The following is a 19,241-nucleotide window of genomic DNA, read 5'->3' on the forward strand; positions in this document are numbered from 1 at the left end:
AATAATCTATCCATACAATTCTAACAATCAAATAAAAATTTTAATATTCTACACACAATTCTAACAACCTCATTTTTTTTATTTCCCGTATAATCTACGTACAATTTTAACAACCTCATTTTTTTTCTCAAAAAATTATTAAAAAGACGGTGAATAATTCACCGCCTTTAAAAGGCCTTAGAAACTTTCAGAATGCAGTGAATGATTCACCGCGTTTTGAGAGTTAATTTGTTAAATACAAATTTGATAAGATTATTTTGCAAATTATAAAATTTTAGATGGTTATTTTGTAAAATAGTCCCATCCTCTCCTACTGTCAGACAAGCAACCAAAAAAATATGCATACCTATAAAATCTGCATCCCCCAAAACAGAGTAAGAAAAATAAACAAAACCAAATAGAACAAAAATTTGTGAAATGAGTAATTTCATCAGAAATAGTAAGGCTGAGCTTGACCTTTCTGACAGTAAATCAACAAATAGAAGGAACGAAAATGAGCAAAGGCAATATATTTTGGATTGGGGGAGGCATTGAAATTGAATTGTATATGAAATGAGGTGAGTGAATCCAAATTGCATGGTATGTGATTAACATATGTAAAAGTCAAATAAATTTGTAAAACATGTAATTACACTATCTTTCATTTACATGGAATTCACACTCTCGGTAGAATCAAAATACCTTCTCTGTCAAACAGACAACTCACAATCCTAGGGGATTAAACTCGAGACGAGCTTTTTTGATCTAACATTAAATAAAAACACCCGTGTGCGACAATCCTTAAATTGCATTGAAGTATTGAAGATAGCAAGCTAGGTCTATTCTAGTACTTCAACAGCCCTAAAGTGAAAGAAAATAAAAAATAGTCACGAAAAGAATTCTGAAAAAAAAGTGTTACGATAAACGCACAAACGAAAACGAAAATAACGAACACAAAATAGTCAAACCACAAGCAAAAATAAAAAAGAACACACAGATTTACATGAAAAATCCTTTATAGAAAAAAACCACGGATGAGTGAGGAGAGAACTTCACTATCGAACAAAAAAGGGGAATACAATGTTCGGAGAGTACAACCAACTTCAATCGGTCGCCTCTAGGGCAAAAACGAAAAGAAAACTCTTAACGGGGCATGTTGGCCCGAGCCCTCTGCTATCCACCACAAACATTTATTTTTTCCTTCACAATTTTACTTTCCAATTTGGTCACACCGCGAAACTGTCGACGAGTCAAAATTTGAACCGAAGTCGATTATCAATTTCGAATAACATCTAACAGAAAGAGAGATTAAGATCTGCAAAAAGCATCAGCTCTTCTTCTGTCTTTTTGCTGCTTTGTTATTGCAAACTTACTAGACAAAATGATGCTGGATTTCCCGTCAAGTTCAGCATAGTCATGCATATTGTTCACAAACTCAGAAATGAAATTGCCGACAAACTGGATTTCCTCGTCGTCATTGTTTTTTGAAAGGAATGTATAGGGTATTTCCTATACATTTCATTGAATGTAATAAGAATTACATGTAAAACAAGTATAAATTATAATTGTTGGGGCTGAGTAGGCCCGCAGCAATAATTGATCCCCCAAATTGAACCCCCAGTTACAAAAATTTGAACCACATTAGTGCATCATTGTGAGATACTCGAGCTAGCTCTTCAGATGATCTATACAACCCGTTGAAGACGTGAAGCTGACATTCTAAGTGATATTCCAGGATTAGATCTGAGATGCTCGATAAGCACCTGAGGTAGAGATGATTTGGAGAGACTAGTGCAGTTTCCTATATCTAGACCATCAAGGTTCGGAAATGCTCCGCTCTCGAAGGCAGAAAGAAGCAGCTGGTCATCGCAACACATTGAAAGCTCTTTAACTGATGGGAAATCTGACGGCAATGCTCTCAGTTTTGGGCATGATTCTATCCTCAGGTCCGAGAGAAGAGGAAAGAATTCTTGCCCCGCAAATCCAAACCACTCCTCCAGCTTAGACATGCATGATAGTGTCAATTTCTCCAAAGCCAAGAACGCACCTTTCCCGCCATAAAACTCTGAGCCCAAGCACTCAACCTCAGGAAGACAAGATAGACTCAGGACCTTAAGAGAAGGACACTGCCCAAGGGGCGGAAGACGCTTGATAGCAAGAAGATTGTCTAAATCAAGGATCTTAAGGTGATGCAGCTGGATGAGTTCAGGAAGAGTCTCAGATCTAACAAAGGTTCCCAATTTAAGCTCTACAAGATTAGGAAGTGTCGACTCCAACAGCCATCTTGGAAACGTATTTCCCAAGAAGCCTTCAATCTCCAATACGGTCAAATTTTGGTGTGGTTGGAGGCCCTCAAGAATTTTCTCGGCCAACTCACTGTCGGTATCCCACTCTTGTGCCAGAAATGCTTCCATGATTTTGTGCATGCTTTCTTCATCATTGTTGTTACTTGCACATTCATCTATTATCTTTTTGTAAGCATTCAGATCCCATGACAAATGCAGTGATTGAAGATTCTGCTTTCCGATCAAGTTAGCCTCCTTCGCCTCTTCTGCATTTTTCACATTTTCCAGCTTTCTTATATCTAATCGGCCTTTAAGATTGAGTCGGTTGAGCTCTCCAAGGCTGCACTTGTTCCTTCCACCAGCCACAAAGATCGGTAGTGTTCGAAGGCAACTCAATTGTCCTATCCCTGAAGGCATACATGTCAGTTCATAGCAAGCATATATGTCTAGATGTACAAGGCTTGCCATGTTTTTCATGTTTTCCGGAAGTTTGCGTACAAAGCAACAGTGTCTAAGTCCCAATGATCGAAGATCTGAGAGGCAGCTAACGGATTCGGGCAACTTTTGGATGCCAGAAATGGAGAGGTCTAAGTTTTGCAAACTTCTAAGACGGCCGATTGAGGATGGTAAAGAAAGAAGGCGCGAACAGCCACTAAGGTCCAATTTATAGAGATTGAAGAGGTCACCAACGGTTTCTGGCAATGCTTGTAGACTTCGACAACTTGCTAGGTTCAAGATCTGCAGATTCTGAAGGAGGCCAATTGATGGTGGAAGGTTTTTAAGGCTTGTCAATGACAGATTAAGGTACCTTAGATGCCGAAGATTTTTAACCGAAACTGGAAGTTTTTTCATGGGGTAGTGGGCAAGATGAAGTGATCTTAGAAGCTTCATGTTAGAGAATATAATTTGAAGAACCTCGAGAATCTTATTGTAGTCGTCCTCATTTTTGTTTAGGCGCATTAACCTGCTATGTGGTGCAACTAAATATAAGGTTCGCAACTTGTTTGCCTTATTCAAAACTTCTAGAATCGACGATATTGGCTCGTTTTTGCAGAGAAATGATGAATAACGTGTGGTTGAAGCAATGTCTCTTTTGGTACCACTAGGGTCAACAATCGAGCACTCTTCCCCGGCAACGGACTGTGCAAGATCGTGAACTAGGTCATGCATTTTGATACTTAATACTTCACCATCTGAGCCTCTCCTATAACTCTCAAAGAGAGATCTTGATAATAACTCATCCACATAGCGCAAACCAATATCAGTCAATTCTGCTCGCCTATCTAATGACTGAACGAAGCCTTCTGCAATCCAAAGTTGGATTAATTTGTCGATATCTATAGAATTATCCTTTGCAAATATGGAGCAATATGCAAAACATTGTTTCAAACGTGGCGGCAAATGATTATAACTCAACCTTAGGGCCGGCAAAATTTCATTCTCTTCATCAGGTAAGTTCCAGATATCATTGTCCCTAATTGCCAACCACTCACTTTCCCTCCTCTTGAATCGCATCAAACTACCCAAAGCCTTTGCTGCCAAGGGAACACCGCCGGCTTTCTTCACAATCCATTTTCCGATGGTTACCAAGTTTCCTGTCTTCGCACCGGCACCCAACCCGAATGCTCTCCGCTCAAACAACAACCAGCAATCATCCTCTGATAGACCGCGCAAAATGTGAGGCTCAACCGTGCCCATCAAAGAGGCAACTCTTACGTTCTGAGTGGTCACTACGACCTTACTTCCCCTGCCACCGGCGGTCAGCAAAGTCCTCAATCTATCCCACTTCTCGGAATTCTCATTCCAAACATCATCGAGCACGAGCAAGAATCTCCTTCCCTCCAGCCTTTCCATAAGCGAACGTTGCATCGGCTCCATGCTCGTGAGATCAAACTTCGCTCCGGTCACAGATTCCACGATCGATCTAATAAGCCGTCTAGAGTCAAAATCATCAGAGACACAAACCCATATCATCTCCTCGAAATGGCCGTGCACCCTTCGATCATTATACACTAACTGCGCGAGGGTCGTCTTACCGAGCCCTCCCAACCCGACAATCCCAATAACCCCAGGATCAACCTCACTAGACATGTCCAGCAGAAACTCAACTATCATTTCTTTATCCTCCTCTCTACCGTAAACCTCCGATTCGACTACGAAAGACCCGGTTTCCGCTCTCGCCGAATTCTCTATCTTACAATCATGTACCAGTCCCTCGCGCAAATGAAACTTCGATCTCTCGTCCGCGATCTCGTCTAACCTCTCCCCAATTTTTTTAACCTTCCTGGCTATTCTAGACTGAAACATGATAGAGCTGGGGAGGGAAGACAGCTTACCGAGCACTGCCTTCGTGCCGCGGGATGTCCTTCTGAGAGCTTCGGCGGCGACCTCGTCGAGCACGTCGTCGGCGTCGAATGCGGCGTCCTTGAGCCTCCTCAGCGACCCGGCGAGCGCTCGCTCCTGCGACTGCCAAGCCTCCGCGTCCGCGAGCACGTGGCGGATCGCGGCGAGGGTTGTCTCCAGCTTGGTCAGCTCTTTCTCGACGCCCATCACTAGCCCGAACTCCTTTGTGATCTGCGCTCCCAGCTTGTTAAACACCAGCCTCAGGAGGCTGGAGCTCACTATGTCCGCCATTGCTGCTAGCAATTTCTCTTCTCTGAGTGCTTCCTCTGATGCTTTGCTGCAATGGAATCTAATTAAATGCTAGTCACCAAGAGAGAGAGAGAGAGAGAGAGAGAGAGAGAGAAAAGTTTCTGGGAAGCGAGTGCTTTTGAAAAAGAGAGTAAAGCAGAAGAGAACAAATGTAGTTAAGTTTCCCAGTAGAGATTCTTTGAGTAGGGATGATGGGATGTGGAAGTGACCTTGTGGGGACGATGTCGGTTGCGAGGGAAAAATTATAAAATACAATGATATATTGATGACGTGACGTAACAAATTAATCAAAAAAATTTTAAAAAAAATTATGTCCCATCATAATTATAAAAAAATATTTTTATTATACTTTTATTTGAAAAAAAAAAATATGATTGACTTGTTATTGATGACATGGTACAAGTGTGATACTATAGAATTTCTCGTTGCGAGGAGGGCTCACCTCTCATTGCGCGTGTAGAGGCAAAAGGCAAAGAGGATAACTAATAATAAAGAATAGTAGAAAATGAAGAAGGAAAAGAGAAAAAGGCGAAACAAGGAGCGGGACTGCCTTCGGCCAAATCCCGCGCGGGCCTGCCGATCCCCCGCCGTCCTCCCCATTCGTTCAGATTTCACGCAACTTCCGCCTGTATATAACTGACTCCTTTAATTTGCAACTTTCAGCTCATTTCTTGCAGGAGAAGAGGCGAAAGCTCTCCCGTGCGTCCTGCAACTTCTGTTAATCACCTGCCACAATGCAGGTCGGAATTTGTTGCGGTTACAACATTTTTAGACAATTTCATATCTAAACCAAGCCAACCCCAGCTATTTGGTACTTACTTAGGGGTGTAATGTGGCACGGCCCACATTTTTTTGTGTCGATTCGGGCTAGGGGCCGGCCCAGCCTGGCCCGGTTACAAATCTGGGCCGGACCGTGCCGGGCTGGAACTACCAACTCTTTGGCCCAGCACGACCCTTCGGTCTAGAAGGCCTAGGCCGTGCCCGGCCGGGCTGGGCCGTGCTACGGGCAGGCCTCTAAAATTTTTTTATTTTTTTTAAAAATATATTAAATTTAAAATATAAATAAATAATTTTTTTATTTAAAAGTTTAAAATTTATAAAAGTAATTATAATATAATAAATATTTGTAATTTTTTAAAAAATATATATAATTTTTTATGTTTTTGAAAAAAAAATAAATTGAGAGAGTTTTTGTTTGGTCCATTGGACCAAAAACCTCCTTCCAAGGTTTGCCAGAGGAGATCTCCTGGAGAGATGGGCCCAGAAAATCATTGGGGTTCAAGTCGTGCGGGCCCGGCCTAAGCAGGTCTTGCCGTGTCGAGCCACGGGCCTCTCCTTGGTCCGGTATGGCCCAGGCCCGTTTCGGACCGTACTGGGCCAGATTGTTGGGTCCAAGAGGAGAGGCCCAACACGGCCCTCAAGCTCCATTCGGGCCGGGCCGGCACGGATGCTACAGCAACCGTTACAAGCTCTAGCCCGGCCCGAGGCCTTGCCAGGCCAGGGCCTATAGGCCGCCGAGCCCGTTTTACACCCTCTATTCTTACTATGTGGATATTGGGACAACTCGAATATAAAGAAGAGTATATTTTATATATTTTAATTTTTTACATTAAAATTTTTAGCTTTTTAAATTTTCTTTCAACCTTTCTGCTAATAGTAGGACTGATAATTTAACTTATTATTCGAAAGCTGTCTCGTATTCGGTCGCTAATAAACAAGCCGAGCACGAACTAATTTTTTTAGCTTGATATTTTAACGAGACAATTCGTATTCGGCTTATTTAATAAATGTACAAATACGAGCCGGCGCAATTCGCTCGTGTTCAGCTCATTAACAGCCCTACTGCTTAGATAGAAGAGATCTGTTAATTTGAGACTTAAAAAAGTAGATAAATAATTTAAATAAAAAAGATCCTCTGTATTTTTAATACTATGTCTATCAATTTTATTTTTTTTTTCAATTCATATACTTTGTTGCATAACTTATAACTAACTTAATCTGCAAATTTATTTTTGTAAAGCTTAATTTACTATTGAATTCAACAGTAATTCTAAATAGTTGAATCCGCTCAAGACAATTATGGCAAAGTGTAGGACTAATTAATTAATTTCTTATGTAGAGGGTTCGCGAGATATGAGATCAAATTCAAGGGGGTTTTTGTTAAAAGAAGTCTTTATTTTACTGCAATGTCCTGTTTGGGTACATAATAAAACAATTTTATGAAGTTTATATTCTGTAATTTTGGTTTGAACAAAACAAAAAAATTCTGTAATTATAAAAGTTTCCACAGCTACAGTTTTAAATTATTTGGATTCACATCATATAATTTGGTAGCAACTCCAAAAATTAAGATTTTATTTAAAATTTAAAATTTAACTATATTTGATGGCTCGAGTTTTGACACTTTCTTTGTATAGTGAATTCGATGGCTTTATTTGCACAATAAGAAAATTGAATTTGAACTGAATTTAGAATTTACTGTTTTGGTATCAAGTTAACATAAAATAATTAATGGTTTTTATTCAAAAACTTAAACTACCATGTAACAGTACTTTTAATATTAATATTATTCAACAATATCAATTATCTATTTGCATAAAAAAACTCATATATCTCAAAAAGGCCAAAATTATTGGAATGCTTATTATATTTAAATTTCAATTGGATAAAGAAAGTAATAGAATACATAAGTGAATTTGATAGTTTTATTTGTGGGAGAAAAAAAAAATACAATGCAGGCGAAACTGCAAGAGTTTTTTTTTTTTTTTTTTTTTTTTCCAAGTTGGCCCCACAATCCATATAATTGTAGAACACAAACAAATTTACTAAATTCAAAGTCATAAAATACAAGCAGAGTTCATTTGCCTCAACATTGGTAGCAGAATTTACTTTTTGAATAAATAAAGAGAATAGTATGCTATTTTGATCTCAGAAAAAAAAAAAAAAACAAACTTGCAAAGAATATATATATAATGGGCATTGTACTGATTGCCATACCTTTTTTATCTTTTTTTTTTTTTGAGAAAAAGATAGCGAGCTATCTGCTTCATTCATTAGGGGAAATGAACTAGGCTTACATGGTGGAAGCCAGAAAGCTCGTTCCACGCAGTGATCAGACGATTGACCCGTTCCAGTGAGCGGGAAGGGTCGGGTGATATGTCGTTGAATATAAGATTATTCTGGTCGGTCCAGGCCACCCACCACGTAGCAGCCAAAAGGGTTGTGCGTTTAGTGCTCTTCCCATCCTCACCAAGATTGTTTGCCCACTTCCAAAGACCGGTGACATTCTCCGTGGGCTCTGCGAAGCTCGCTCCTTCCGCACTGAGGAGAAGGTATTTTACGAAAACGCAGTGACTGAAAAGGTGTTCACAGGTTTCCGTGTTTAGGGCGCAGAAAACGCACTGTTGGTCTACCGTCAAGCCACGTTTATATAGGCGATCAGCGGTTAGAAGTCTCTTACGCAGTAGAAGCCATGTGAACACTTTGATTTTAACAGGGGTGCGCATTCTCCAGATTAGGTGGCTCGTTGGGTCTCTCACACTTGTGTTTGATAGAAATCGGTAGAGGGATTTGACGGAAAAAAGTTGGTTGGGAGTCCATCGCGCAATATTCCAAAACAAAAGGCTATAGGAGTTCCGCAATGCATCTGATGAAGTCTAGATCATCATCATGCATAGGATTCCACCAATAGAAGTCTCGACATTTTACGGATGTTAAGTGCTTCGCGAGAATTCGTGGAACAAATGGTCGAGCAAGATCATAGGAATTTGCCAAGTGCACAATCTTGAGATTTGGAAATGCGCCATGAGGGAGAGAAGATAGCAGCAGCTTACTATTAGCACACAAATACAGTCGCTCTACGGATGGAAAAGACGAGGGTAGTTCTTTCAATTTTCGACAATCTAGTAGCCTCAACTCCGACAGACGAGGGAAAGATCGCCGCCCAGCTGATGCTTCACACCACTCCTCCAACTCAGGCATGTGTTCTAGACTCAAGTTCTCCAATACTGGGAAAGCACCATCGCCTGCACCGTAGAACTCTGAGCCCAGGCTCTTGACTGCTAGGAGAGCAACGAGATGTAAGACTTTAAGAGCAGGCAACTGCCCCAGCGATGGAAGAGACTTGATGGCGGGAAGCTTCTCGAGAGAAAGGATCTCAAGGTTATGCAACTGACTTATTTTTGGGAGGGTCTCACATCTGAAACAAAAAGATAAGTAAAGCTCAAGAAGATTTGGAAGACTTGACTCCAACCATTTCGGAAAAGTTTTGCCCGGGTAGCGATATATCGCCAATAGGGTCAAATTTTCATGCGGTTGGAGGCCATCGAGGACTTCTTCGGCTACCGCAAGTGCACTGATCAGACCTTGCCTGCTTCTTCCTTCTACGTCAGTGCGCACATAGGCTTCCATCTGTTTCTTATAAGTATCCAGGTCCCATGCCAACCCTAGTGAGTGAAGACCATCCATTTCAATTAAGTTAGCCTCTCTAGCCTGCTGGACATTCTTCACATTTTCTAGGCTAGTAATCAATAGGATGCCTTCAAGATTAAGTCTGTTGAGCTCCTTGAGGCCGCACTCGCTCTTCTCGCAAAGATCAAAGAGCAGTAGTTCTCGAAAGTAGCTTGGCTGTGTAAGTCCAGCGGGCATGCGCGTTAATTTATGGCAATGACCTGGGTGAAGACATGTAAGGCTTTTTGTATTCTTTTTGTTCTCCGGGAGCTCGTGTAGAAAGAAACAGTGTCTTATATTAATTGATCGAAGATTTGAGAGGCAACATAAGCTTTCGGGCAACTTTTTTATTCTCGTATGTGCCAAGTTTAAGGTTTGCAAACTCTTTAAATGGCCAATGGAATTTGGTAGGGAGACAAAGCTTGTACAACATTCAAGATTCAGTGTTAGTATGTTGGAGAGATTACCAATGGAGTCTGGTAATTCTTTTAAAAATCGACATCCTTGCATGTCCAAAACATGCAGATTTTGCAGAAAACCAATTGATTGTGGCAGTGCTTCAAGGTTTGTGTATGACAAATTGAGATACCTTAGGTGTCTGAGATTACCAATTGAATTTGGCAATTCTTTGATTGGGTAGTATTTAAGATAAAGTGCTCTTAGAAGCTTCATACTAGAGAAAACAGTTTGAAGAATCTTCAGCATCATATCTTCCTTTCCTATCTGCACAAAAGGATGTGATTTGAGGAAGTAAAAGGTTCTCAACTTTTTGACTTCATTGAGGATCTCTAGAACCGATGGTATTATCTCTATTGTGTAGATAAAAGACGAATAACGTGTCGAAGGATATATGTCTCTTCTATTGACAGCTTTGGCAATGCTTGAACATTCTTCACCTGAAACAAATTGAGCGAGATCATGAACAAGATCATGAATCACGACAGCACCTATCACATGCCTAGGTTCCTCGAAAAGTGATCTCGATAATAGCTCTTGGATATATTGGTAACCCACGTCTTCCAATTCCACACTCTCGGTGAGTGACCGAACAAATCCTTCAGCAATCCAAAGTTGGATCAGGTCCTTAATTATTATAATAGTATCCTTTGGAAATATGGAGCAATATGCAAAGCATTGCTTCAAGTGCGATGGCAAATGATTATAACTCAACCTTAGAGCTGGTAAAATCCCATTCTCTTCTAACTTCCAACTATCATTATCCCGAACAGCCAGCCACTCTTTTTCCCTTCTCTTAGAGCGCATCAAGCTACCTAAAACCTTCGCTGCCAACGGGACACCGCCACATTTTTTCACAATCTCCTTTCCAATGGTAACCAAGTTTGCGGTCTTCTCACAAGCACCTATCCCAAATGCTCTTCTCTCAAACAACAACCAACAATCATCCTCAGATAAAGTCTTCAAAAAGTGTGGCTCCACCGTGGCCATTACTGAGGCTACTCTACTACTACGGGTGGTCACTATTATTTTACTTTCGGTCGCACCAATAGTTAGCAAAGTCCTAAATTTGTCCCACTTCTCATAATTTTCATTCCATACATCATCCAGCACGAGCAAAAATCTCTTTTTCTCAAGCTCCTGTTTTAGTTTAGACTGCATCGACGCCATGCTTGTGAGATCGCAAGCATTTTCTGTTGTATGCTCGATTATTGATCTGACAAGCCTTTTATGGTCAAAATCATCAGAAACACACACCCATATTCTTTTCTCAAAGTGATCGCTTATTTGTCGATCATTATAGACTAATTGCGCGAGTGTCGTCTTACCGAGCCCTCCCATCCCAACAATTGCTATAATCCCGAGATCACCTCCAGACCTGTCCAGGAGAAATTCGATGATCTTTTTCTTATCTTCTTCCCGACCATAAACTTCCGATTCGATTACGAAGGAACTAGTTTCTTCTCTTGCAATATTCTCTTGCCTACAGCATGTTACTACAGATCTCTCTTGCAAATGAAACTTAGATCTCTCCTCTGCGAGCTCATCTAGTCTCTCCCTAATCTCTCTAATCTCCCTACCAATCTTAAACTGAGAAATAAATGAGTCAGGCAAAGATAACAGGTTACTCACCGTTCCCATCATCCAGCTAGCAGTACTGCTTTCCGGATCAGCTAAACTCCTCTTCCGGTTCTTGGCCAAGCCCTCGTCTAGCAGATCGTCGATATCATAGGCCACGTCTTTGAGGCGTCGCAGCCACCCTTTGAGAGCTTTCTCCTGCACTTGCCGCGCCTCCGCATCCTCGAGCACGTCGCGGATGGCGGAGAGGGTGCCCGCCAGCTTCTTCAGCTCGGTGCCGACGTCCATCAGCTGACCAAACTCGCTTGTGATTCGGTCCCTCAGTCTGTCCAGCAATGAGTTCAGGACGCCGGAAGCCACTACGTCTGCCATTTTCTTTTTGATGTAATCAATCGATCGATCGATCAAGAATTGAATGAAATTAAGATGAATAAGGCTAAACGAAAGGAGAGGAGACCAGTTTTACGCTGTGCAAAAGACTTGACTTGAGGATCCTTCCATGTCGGCGGGTGATTGGCCTGAGAGTAGAAAAAAAAGTCATACAAGAAGAAAAATGGAGGGCGAAACATCAGCATTCTCGCAAGAAAAATAAAAGGGAGGCCAAATTAAGGTCATTCTCAGGTTGACCAAATCAACCTGCCTACTCTTTCTGCAATATTTTGATTAGGACTTTCTCTAAGACCGTCATATTTTTTTATGAGTACGAGGGCCATCGTACTCATAATAGTATAGTAGCCGGACCCTATATATATATATATATATATATATATATATAGGTATATAGAGTCCGGCTACTATACTATTATGAGTATGATCGCCCTTGTATTTGTAAGTTATTTTCGATGATAAAGCTTCCGAATCGACGATCCACACCGTTAAACATTATTTACAGTATTTAAAACTTCTAAAAATCAAATTTTATAATTTTTCGACATCATTTACCTTACGATCAAGAGGTCACAAATTTGACAATTTTAATTAACGGCCGGTATCAGATACTTGCTAGTTTAACGGTGTAAAAAAATTAGAATTTGTTGAATTTTTGATAGAAAATTTTATTCACTACATAGATAAAGATCAATAACTCTGATCTTTAATTGAAGGATCCGATCATCCTTTTTTAGGACGTCATTCGATTTTGATCATTCATTTTATGCCCACTTGATGGACTTTATTATGATTTCGAAAATTTACGAAATTTATTTTTTAGAAGTTTCAAATACTCTAGATCATATTTAATGAAGTGGATCGTCGATTCGGAAGCTCTATCATTGAAAACAACTTATGAGTATGAGGGCTCCAATACTCATAATAGTATAGTAGCCACGGCCTATATATATATATATATATAGAGAGAGAGAGAGAGAGAGAGAGAGAGAGAGAGAGAGAGAGAGAGAGAGAGCAGGACTGCTGTGCTCTTAGGAGCACGGAGGCCTCCGTGCTCCTGAGCCGTTTTCGATGATGAAATTTTCGAATTGACGATCGGTTCCGAAAGACTTGATCTAGCGCATTTGAAGTTTCTCGAAAATAATTTTTGCGATTTTTTGATTTCATTTATCTAGTGATCAAAAGGATTCAAAATTCATAATTTTTAATGGTTGATATCTGTCATTTTCAAATTTAACGGTGTAGAAGTATTCAAATCAGATGAAATTTTGATACAAAATTTTTTATACTATTTACAACAAGATCAATATTTCTGATCCAAAATTTTGGTGCTATATCACCACTTTTTATAGGATTTTTATTTTCAGCCGTTAAAAATTATTGATTTTGAATCATTTCGATTGCTAGGTAAATGATATTGAAAAATCGCAAAAATTATTTTCTAGAAACTTCAAATATGCTAGATCAAGTTTAACGGAGCCGATCGTCGATTCGCAGACTCCATCATCGAAAACGGCTCAGGAGCACGGAGGCCTCCGTGCTCCTGAGAGCACAGCAGCCTAGCACTCTCTCTCTCTCTCTCTCTCTCTCTCTCTCTCTCTATATATATATATATATATATATGATATGAACTAAGTTATTTGAATTAGCACAAATTTCTGTGCTTTGACATCTAGAATCTTAATTTTCACTTTATTTCAAAAGAAAAAATTGCATAAGTTTTAATTTCATACAACAAAAGAAGTTCCACTTATTGCTCTAGGTTTTCTATCTTAATTTTTTATATAAATAGGCTATTAAATTAAATAGCAAAATATATGTTCTACAAATTACAATAAACTATCTTATTTTACAAACCACATAGTAATAAAATAATATATTTTACTATGTATTTTAATATTTTAAAATAAATGTTATCATTCTAAAATACTTTTTTAAAGAATTTTGAAGTTAAGGGCAAAATGGGCAACCACATTCATGACAATTTAAACACTGTAGCATTCTGAAAGAGACGGAAATCAGTAGTAAGGATATATTTGAAAGATAATAAGTATTTGTAGGCGTATTTGTGATATAATTAAATTTATAGGGACATCTATGATATTTTTGAAGTTTAGAAGGGCGTGAATAAAATTGACTCAAAATAATATGTGTTATTTGGAGAACAAGAGACATTGTGATATAAGTTAGAATAATAGTAAATTTATATTTGAATGTATTTAGAGAGTAAAACTATACGTAGACCGCTCACTTTGAAGAGATCTATTAATTTGAGACTTAAAAAAATAATAATAATTTAAATAAAAAATCTTTTATATTTTTAATACTCTCAAAATTGATAGTTCACGAATTTTTTTTTTCAACTTATATACTTTGTTGTACAACTTATAACTAACTTAATCTGCAAACTTATTTTTACAAAGCTTTACAATTGAATTCAACAGTAATTCTAAATAGTTGGATCCCTTCGAGACAATTATGGCAAAGTACAGTACTAATTAATTAATTTTTTACGTAGAGTGTTCACGATATATGAGATAAAAAACAAAGGGTCTTTTTGTTAAAAGAAGTCTTTATTTTTACTGTAATGCCCTATTTGGATACATAATAAAAAAGTTTCATGGAGTTTAGCTATATTCTGTAATTTTGGCTTGAAAGAAATAGAAAATTTGGTAACTATAAAAAATTTCACAGATTTAATTTTAAACTGTTTGGACATATATCATATCATTCCACAAAAACTCCAACAATTAAAACTTTATGTAAATTTAAAATTTAACTATTTATGATGGCTCGCTTCTAGTTTGGCACTTTTTTGTGTAGTGAATTTGATGGCTTTATTTGCACAATAAGAAAATTGAATTTGATTTGAATTTAGAATATACTGTTTTGATTTGAAGTTAAATAATATAAAATAATTGTTTTTCTTCAAAAACTTCAACTACCATATATTAGTATTTTTAATAGAGAAATGATTCGGTACCTTTTAAAAAAAAAAAAAAAAGATCTTAACCGTTGATTAATAGAGGGTAAAAATGTAATTTTAATACTTAGCATGTAAAAGGATTATTATATTCAAGGTTAGTTTGGTAATTAAACAATATAACATTTAAAGAAACTTTTAATTGAGTTCCTAAATTTACGCATTAATTTGCACTAATTTAAGAAATTAATTGATTAGCCAAAGTTATGCATTAATTAGGCAATTTAGGCATCTACTTTAAATGTTTTAGTGTTTCTAAAATTATGCATTAATTTATATTATAGGAATTTTAGAAATAGTTTTATTTCTAAATACAATGAATTTAAATTTTAAATATTAAATATTTAAAATTTAAAAGTGTAATTAAAATTAGAGGAATTTTATATTACTATTTAAAAAAAATTTAATGTTGGTAAATATTTTAATTCAACATATTTAATATGTTTAAGAAACTTTTAAACTCCTATAATTTAGACATTAATTTTGTATCATTTATTTAAAAAATTTTGAATGTAGGTTAAAATATTTATAATTTAAATGTATTTAATAAGTTAAAAAAAATTTAGAATTGTTCTACTTTAGATATTAATTTTGTATGACTATTTAAAAACATTTGTAATGTTGGTAAATATTTAAATTTAACATATTTAATACGTTTAACAAAATTAGGAATTCATCTTAATCATTAATTTTGTTTACTAATTTAAAAAATTAAATGTGGGCAAATATTTAAATTCAACATATTTAATATATTTAAAAAAATTTAAGAATTTTTCTAATTTAGATAGTATTATCACTATTTAAAAAATTTAATGTAGATAATTGATTAGAAATATAGGGTAAGGATATAATTCAAATTTATTTGTAGTATACTAGTATCCCTACACTTAGTATATATATATAAGTGTGTGTGTGAGGGTACGTGTGTGTGTGTGTGTGAGTGCACATGTGTGAGTTTGTGTAATGCCATGTGGCATCACCTCCCCCCCCCTCTTTTATGCATGCAGGGAAGAGAGAGAGAGGAGTTTATCTCCTCTCTTCTCTCCTTTTCTCTTTCGTTCGGCCGTACCAAGGAAGCACGCGAGGGACGCCGCCGCGGAGCCGATTTCGCCGTCGACGTCGCACCGCAGAGCCGTTCGAACCTACGGTTGCTGCCGTTGCATCGTGAGGAGGCCGGGCGAGCGTGGATCTTCGCCGTTCTTGACGTCGCGCCAGTGCTAGTCGCCGTCGAGGTGGGTGTTCCATAGAATTGCTTCCTAATTTCCAAGCTTTTTCAATTTCGAGCTAGTTGCTGTCCCTGCAGATTTCCAGCGTCGACCGTTGGCGTTTCGGCTCGTACTCGACGTAGGAGCGTCGGATTTCGACGAGGCTTGATTCGCTGGATTAAGGACTTCGAGAGGAATCCACGAAGCCCTTACTTGCCAGATTTCGTTGAGGTTAGATTGGTCGAATCCGTGCTGTACCTGACTGCTGCGAATTTTGGGACTGAAACGGTGATTTGTGCTTTGTAGAGCGTGGTGTTAGCTCGACTCCCGGATTTGGAGGGTGTAGATCGACCAGCAGGTGGTGCTGCAGCTGTGAGGGTGTTTTGCTGCCAGAATTAGCGACTAAGGTGGGTTTACATCGGTTTATTCCTAAGTGTAGTAATAGTCGACATGTATGATTTTCTGTTCGGTAAATCATATTGTAGTTCGTTTTTCATAATGATATCCTGGATAAATGCTGCATATATAACCTGATTATTACCTTTTAAATATACATGTTGGACTGGGTTTAAACTTAGGAGAAAACGCGATTGGAATCGACATATGTATTAACTGCCTGATTTAGCTCTAGGAGCCGTTATAGAATTGTACTGTCGCAGCATACTGTAGACGAGTACTTCAGGTAGTTTAGAATACATTTACGCTCGTGCTGGTATGCCGAGTGAATTTTTCTGAGGTCGTTTAGACTGTTTCGTACTAGTGGGCGCCGTCGGGACTGACGGTGGGCCCGGTTCGCCGTTTTGGCGTCGGATTGTGCCGAGGGCACGTTGTTTGTTGGTTGTTAGACCAGTTTGAGTCGATTACTTGACTTTGGCTAGTTGGAGCCTGATTGAGCTCGACAGAGATACGCTGCATACTCGGTTGGGTAGCTCCCACGAGTGCCACTCCGGAGGCGGGCGCGGTGCTTTTGCGTTGGTGTCGCTCATGCCAGTTGGACTTGCTCTCCACGGACCAGCTAGTGTGGATAGAGCCTGATAGTCGCAACGGGGCAGGGACGGGTGTGTTCACAGTCCCAGGGACGGGTATGTTTACAGTCCCAATTGGATTGGGTCAGATTTGACATTTCCTACAGTCGGTTAATGTAGAGCATGATAGTGTAGTGGATGATAGCGATAGAGTGTACTTCCTGCTTTTCCTTCTATCCTTGCTCCCTTCTGTAGACTTAGTGGGTGACCGATGTCGTTTTGGGCGGTACCCACTGAGGACTACTTGTTTTTACAGTAGTTCTCACGCCCAGTTGTTACCTATGTTTTGCAGAGCCACAGGTTTCGGCTACTGCGCCTTCCGCGGATCAGGATCGAGGCAAGGGCGTCGCGAGGTAGAGCCCTACCCGACTGACAGAGCTAGAGGCACCCCCCTACTGCAGGTAGTTGCTATTTTAGAGTTTATGTACATAGTTGTTTAACTCGCCGGTGCGAGTAGCTTTGTATTTTGGATTTGGACTATATATATGAAACTCAGTTGTTTAGCTTTGTATATTGAGCAGCTCTATGCTACTGTTTGTAGTATTGTATATTTACAGGTACTTTTGACGCTTCGTATACAGGGGAAATTCCTTGTATACGGCGGATTTGTCGGCGTGCCCGGGGAACGAGACATCCGGGGCGTGACATTATTTTTATAATAGAATTGTATAGACAAAATTAATTCAAATTTTGGTAGTAAAAATTGATTTTTAAAAATAATAAAATCATGTATTGTAATTTAAAATATAAGCCGAAAACAAAATAAATTTAAAGTTTAGAACCTAAAAAGTATAGAGAAATCTTCAATAAATCTAAATAATATAGTACAATTTAAACTTATCAATAAATAAATTTATACTGTATAATTCAAATTTTAAGTTAATAATGCCACACACCTTTTCCGTCAGAATATTGTTTTCTGATCCATTAGCCATCGCAAATTTCAATAAGTTATTACTATCAAAACTAAACAAAATTAATATCCTACAATATGATAAAATTTGAAAATTCTCAGATCGAACTAGAAAAAAATTAACTAACAAATTAAATCACAAAATAATCTAAATTTCATTCTTATTTTATTAAAAAAAGATTTAGAAAGCAATAGATATGGAAATAAATTTTAATACATAGTTTCTTAAAATTAAATTGATTTGCAATATTAAACAAATAAACAAAGGGAAAAAAAAATTAAAAGATCATATTGTCAAATCATTTGAAATTTTTCTTATATGAAATGTCAAATTATGAAAGGAAAGATAGAGAGAGAAAAAGGAAACAAAGAAAAAATACAAATTTTGAGGTAAAATATAGTAAAGGTAAAATAACTAAATTACTCATATATTAAAAGTCAAAAATGCCCTTTTTTGAGGTACCTGATAACCGGTACCTCTCCCAAAGTGATCTGCTATTGCAGGTCACAATTTAAAAAAAACTAAATCTGAGTCGTTGAATACGCATGAATGAACGGTAATAAAAAAAAAAAAAAGTATAGAAGCATTACTCTTTTTAATATTAATATTCAACAATCTCAATTACCTATTTGCATTAAAAAAAAATTCCATTTATCTCATAAAGGCCAAAAAAATAAAATGGAATGATTATTAAATTTAAATTGGATAAAGAAAGTAGCAGAATACATAAGTGAATTTGATAGTTTTATTTGCGAGAGTAAAAAATTATGATGCAGGTGAAACTGCAAGAGCTTTTTTTTTTTTCCAAGTTGGGCCCACAATCCGTATAATCGTATAACACTAAAACAAATTTACTAAATTCAAAGTCATAAATACAAGCAGAATTCATTTGCCTTTGTCGTAGAATTTATTTTTCAAATAAATGAAGAAAATAGCATGCTACATTTATCTTAGAAAAAATATATATAAACTTGCAAAGAATGGACGTTAGTGACGCGCAAACATCAACACATACATTTTCTTTTATATATATATATATATATATATATATATAGAGTGAGGCTACTATGCTATCGAAAGCACGGAGCCTTCCGTGCTTGCAGCTCGTTTTCGATGTTGCGACTTTCGAATCGTCGATCGGCTCTGTTAAACTTGATCTAGATTATTTGAAGTACCTAGAAAATAAATTTTATGATTTTACGATATCATTTGCCTAGTGAACGAAGGGGCTCAAAATCAACGGCTGAAAATAAAAATCTTACAAAATGTAATAATATGACATTAAAATTTTAAATCAAAGATATTGATCTTGTTTTATATAGTATAAA

At 37.7% G+C, this 19,241-nt stretch overlaps 1 protein-coding gene and 1 long non-coding RNA gene across 2 annotated transcripts; one reads left to right on the plus strand and one right to left on the minus strand.

Moving 5' to 3' along the window:
- On the minus strand, positions 1,017-12,001 carry LOC109709110. The gene is made up of 4 exons (XM_020231180.1): positions 11,857-12,001; positions 8,542-11,764; positions 7,994-8,237; positions 1,017-4,967 (listed from the first exon to the last, which is right to left on the minus strand). Exons 1-4 carry the CDS (start codon positions 11,972-11,974, stop codon positions 1,665-1,667), a joined length of 6,888 nt encoding a protein of 2,295 aa, XP_020086769.1. The 5' UTR covers positions 11,975-12,001; the 3' UTR covers positions 1,017-1,664.
- LOC109709301 lies at positions 16,150-17,351 on the plus strand. Its single transcript, XR_002216053.1, has 3 exons — positions 16,150-16,205; positions 16,281-16,381; positions 17,292-17,351. It is a non-coding gene; the product is annotated as an uncharacterized LOC109709301 (long non-coding RNA).

The sequence above is a fragment of the Ananas comosus genome, linkage group 4 (genome assembly GCF_001540865.1).
Source record: "Ananas comosus cultivar F153 linkage group 4, ASM154086v1, whole genome shotgun sequence".
NCBI classification, from domain to species: domain Eukaryota; kingdom Viridiplantae; phylum Streptophyta; class Magnoliopsida; order Poales; family Bromeliaceae; genus Ananas; species Ananas comosus.

Coding starts and splice junctions, on each gene's coding strand:
- LOC109709110 (XM_020231180.1), bottom strand. CDS start 11,974: ATGCTGATGTTTCGCCCTCCATTTTTCTTCTTGTATGACTTTTTTTTC. Junction 11,765..11,856: donor TTTTGCACAGCGTAAAACTG/GTCTCCTCTCCT, acceptor AGAAAATGGCAG/ACGTAGTGGCTTCCGGCGTC. Junction 8,238..8,541: donor TGCATTGCGGAACTCCTATA/GCCTTTTGTTTT, acceptor CCTTCTCCTCAG/TGCGGAAGGAGCGAGCTTCG.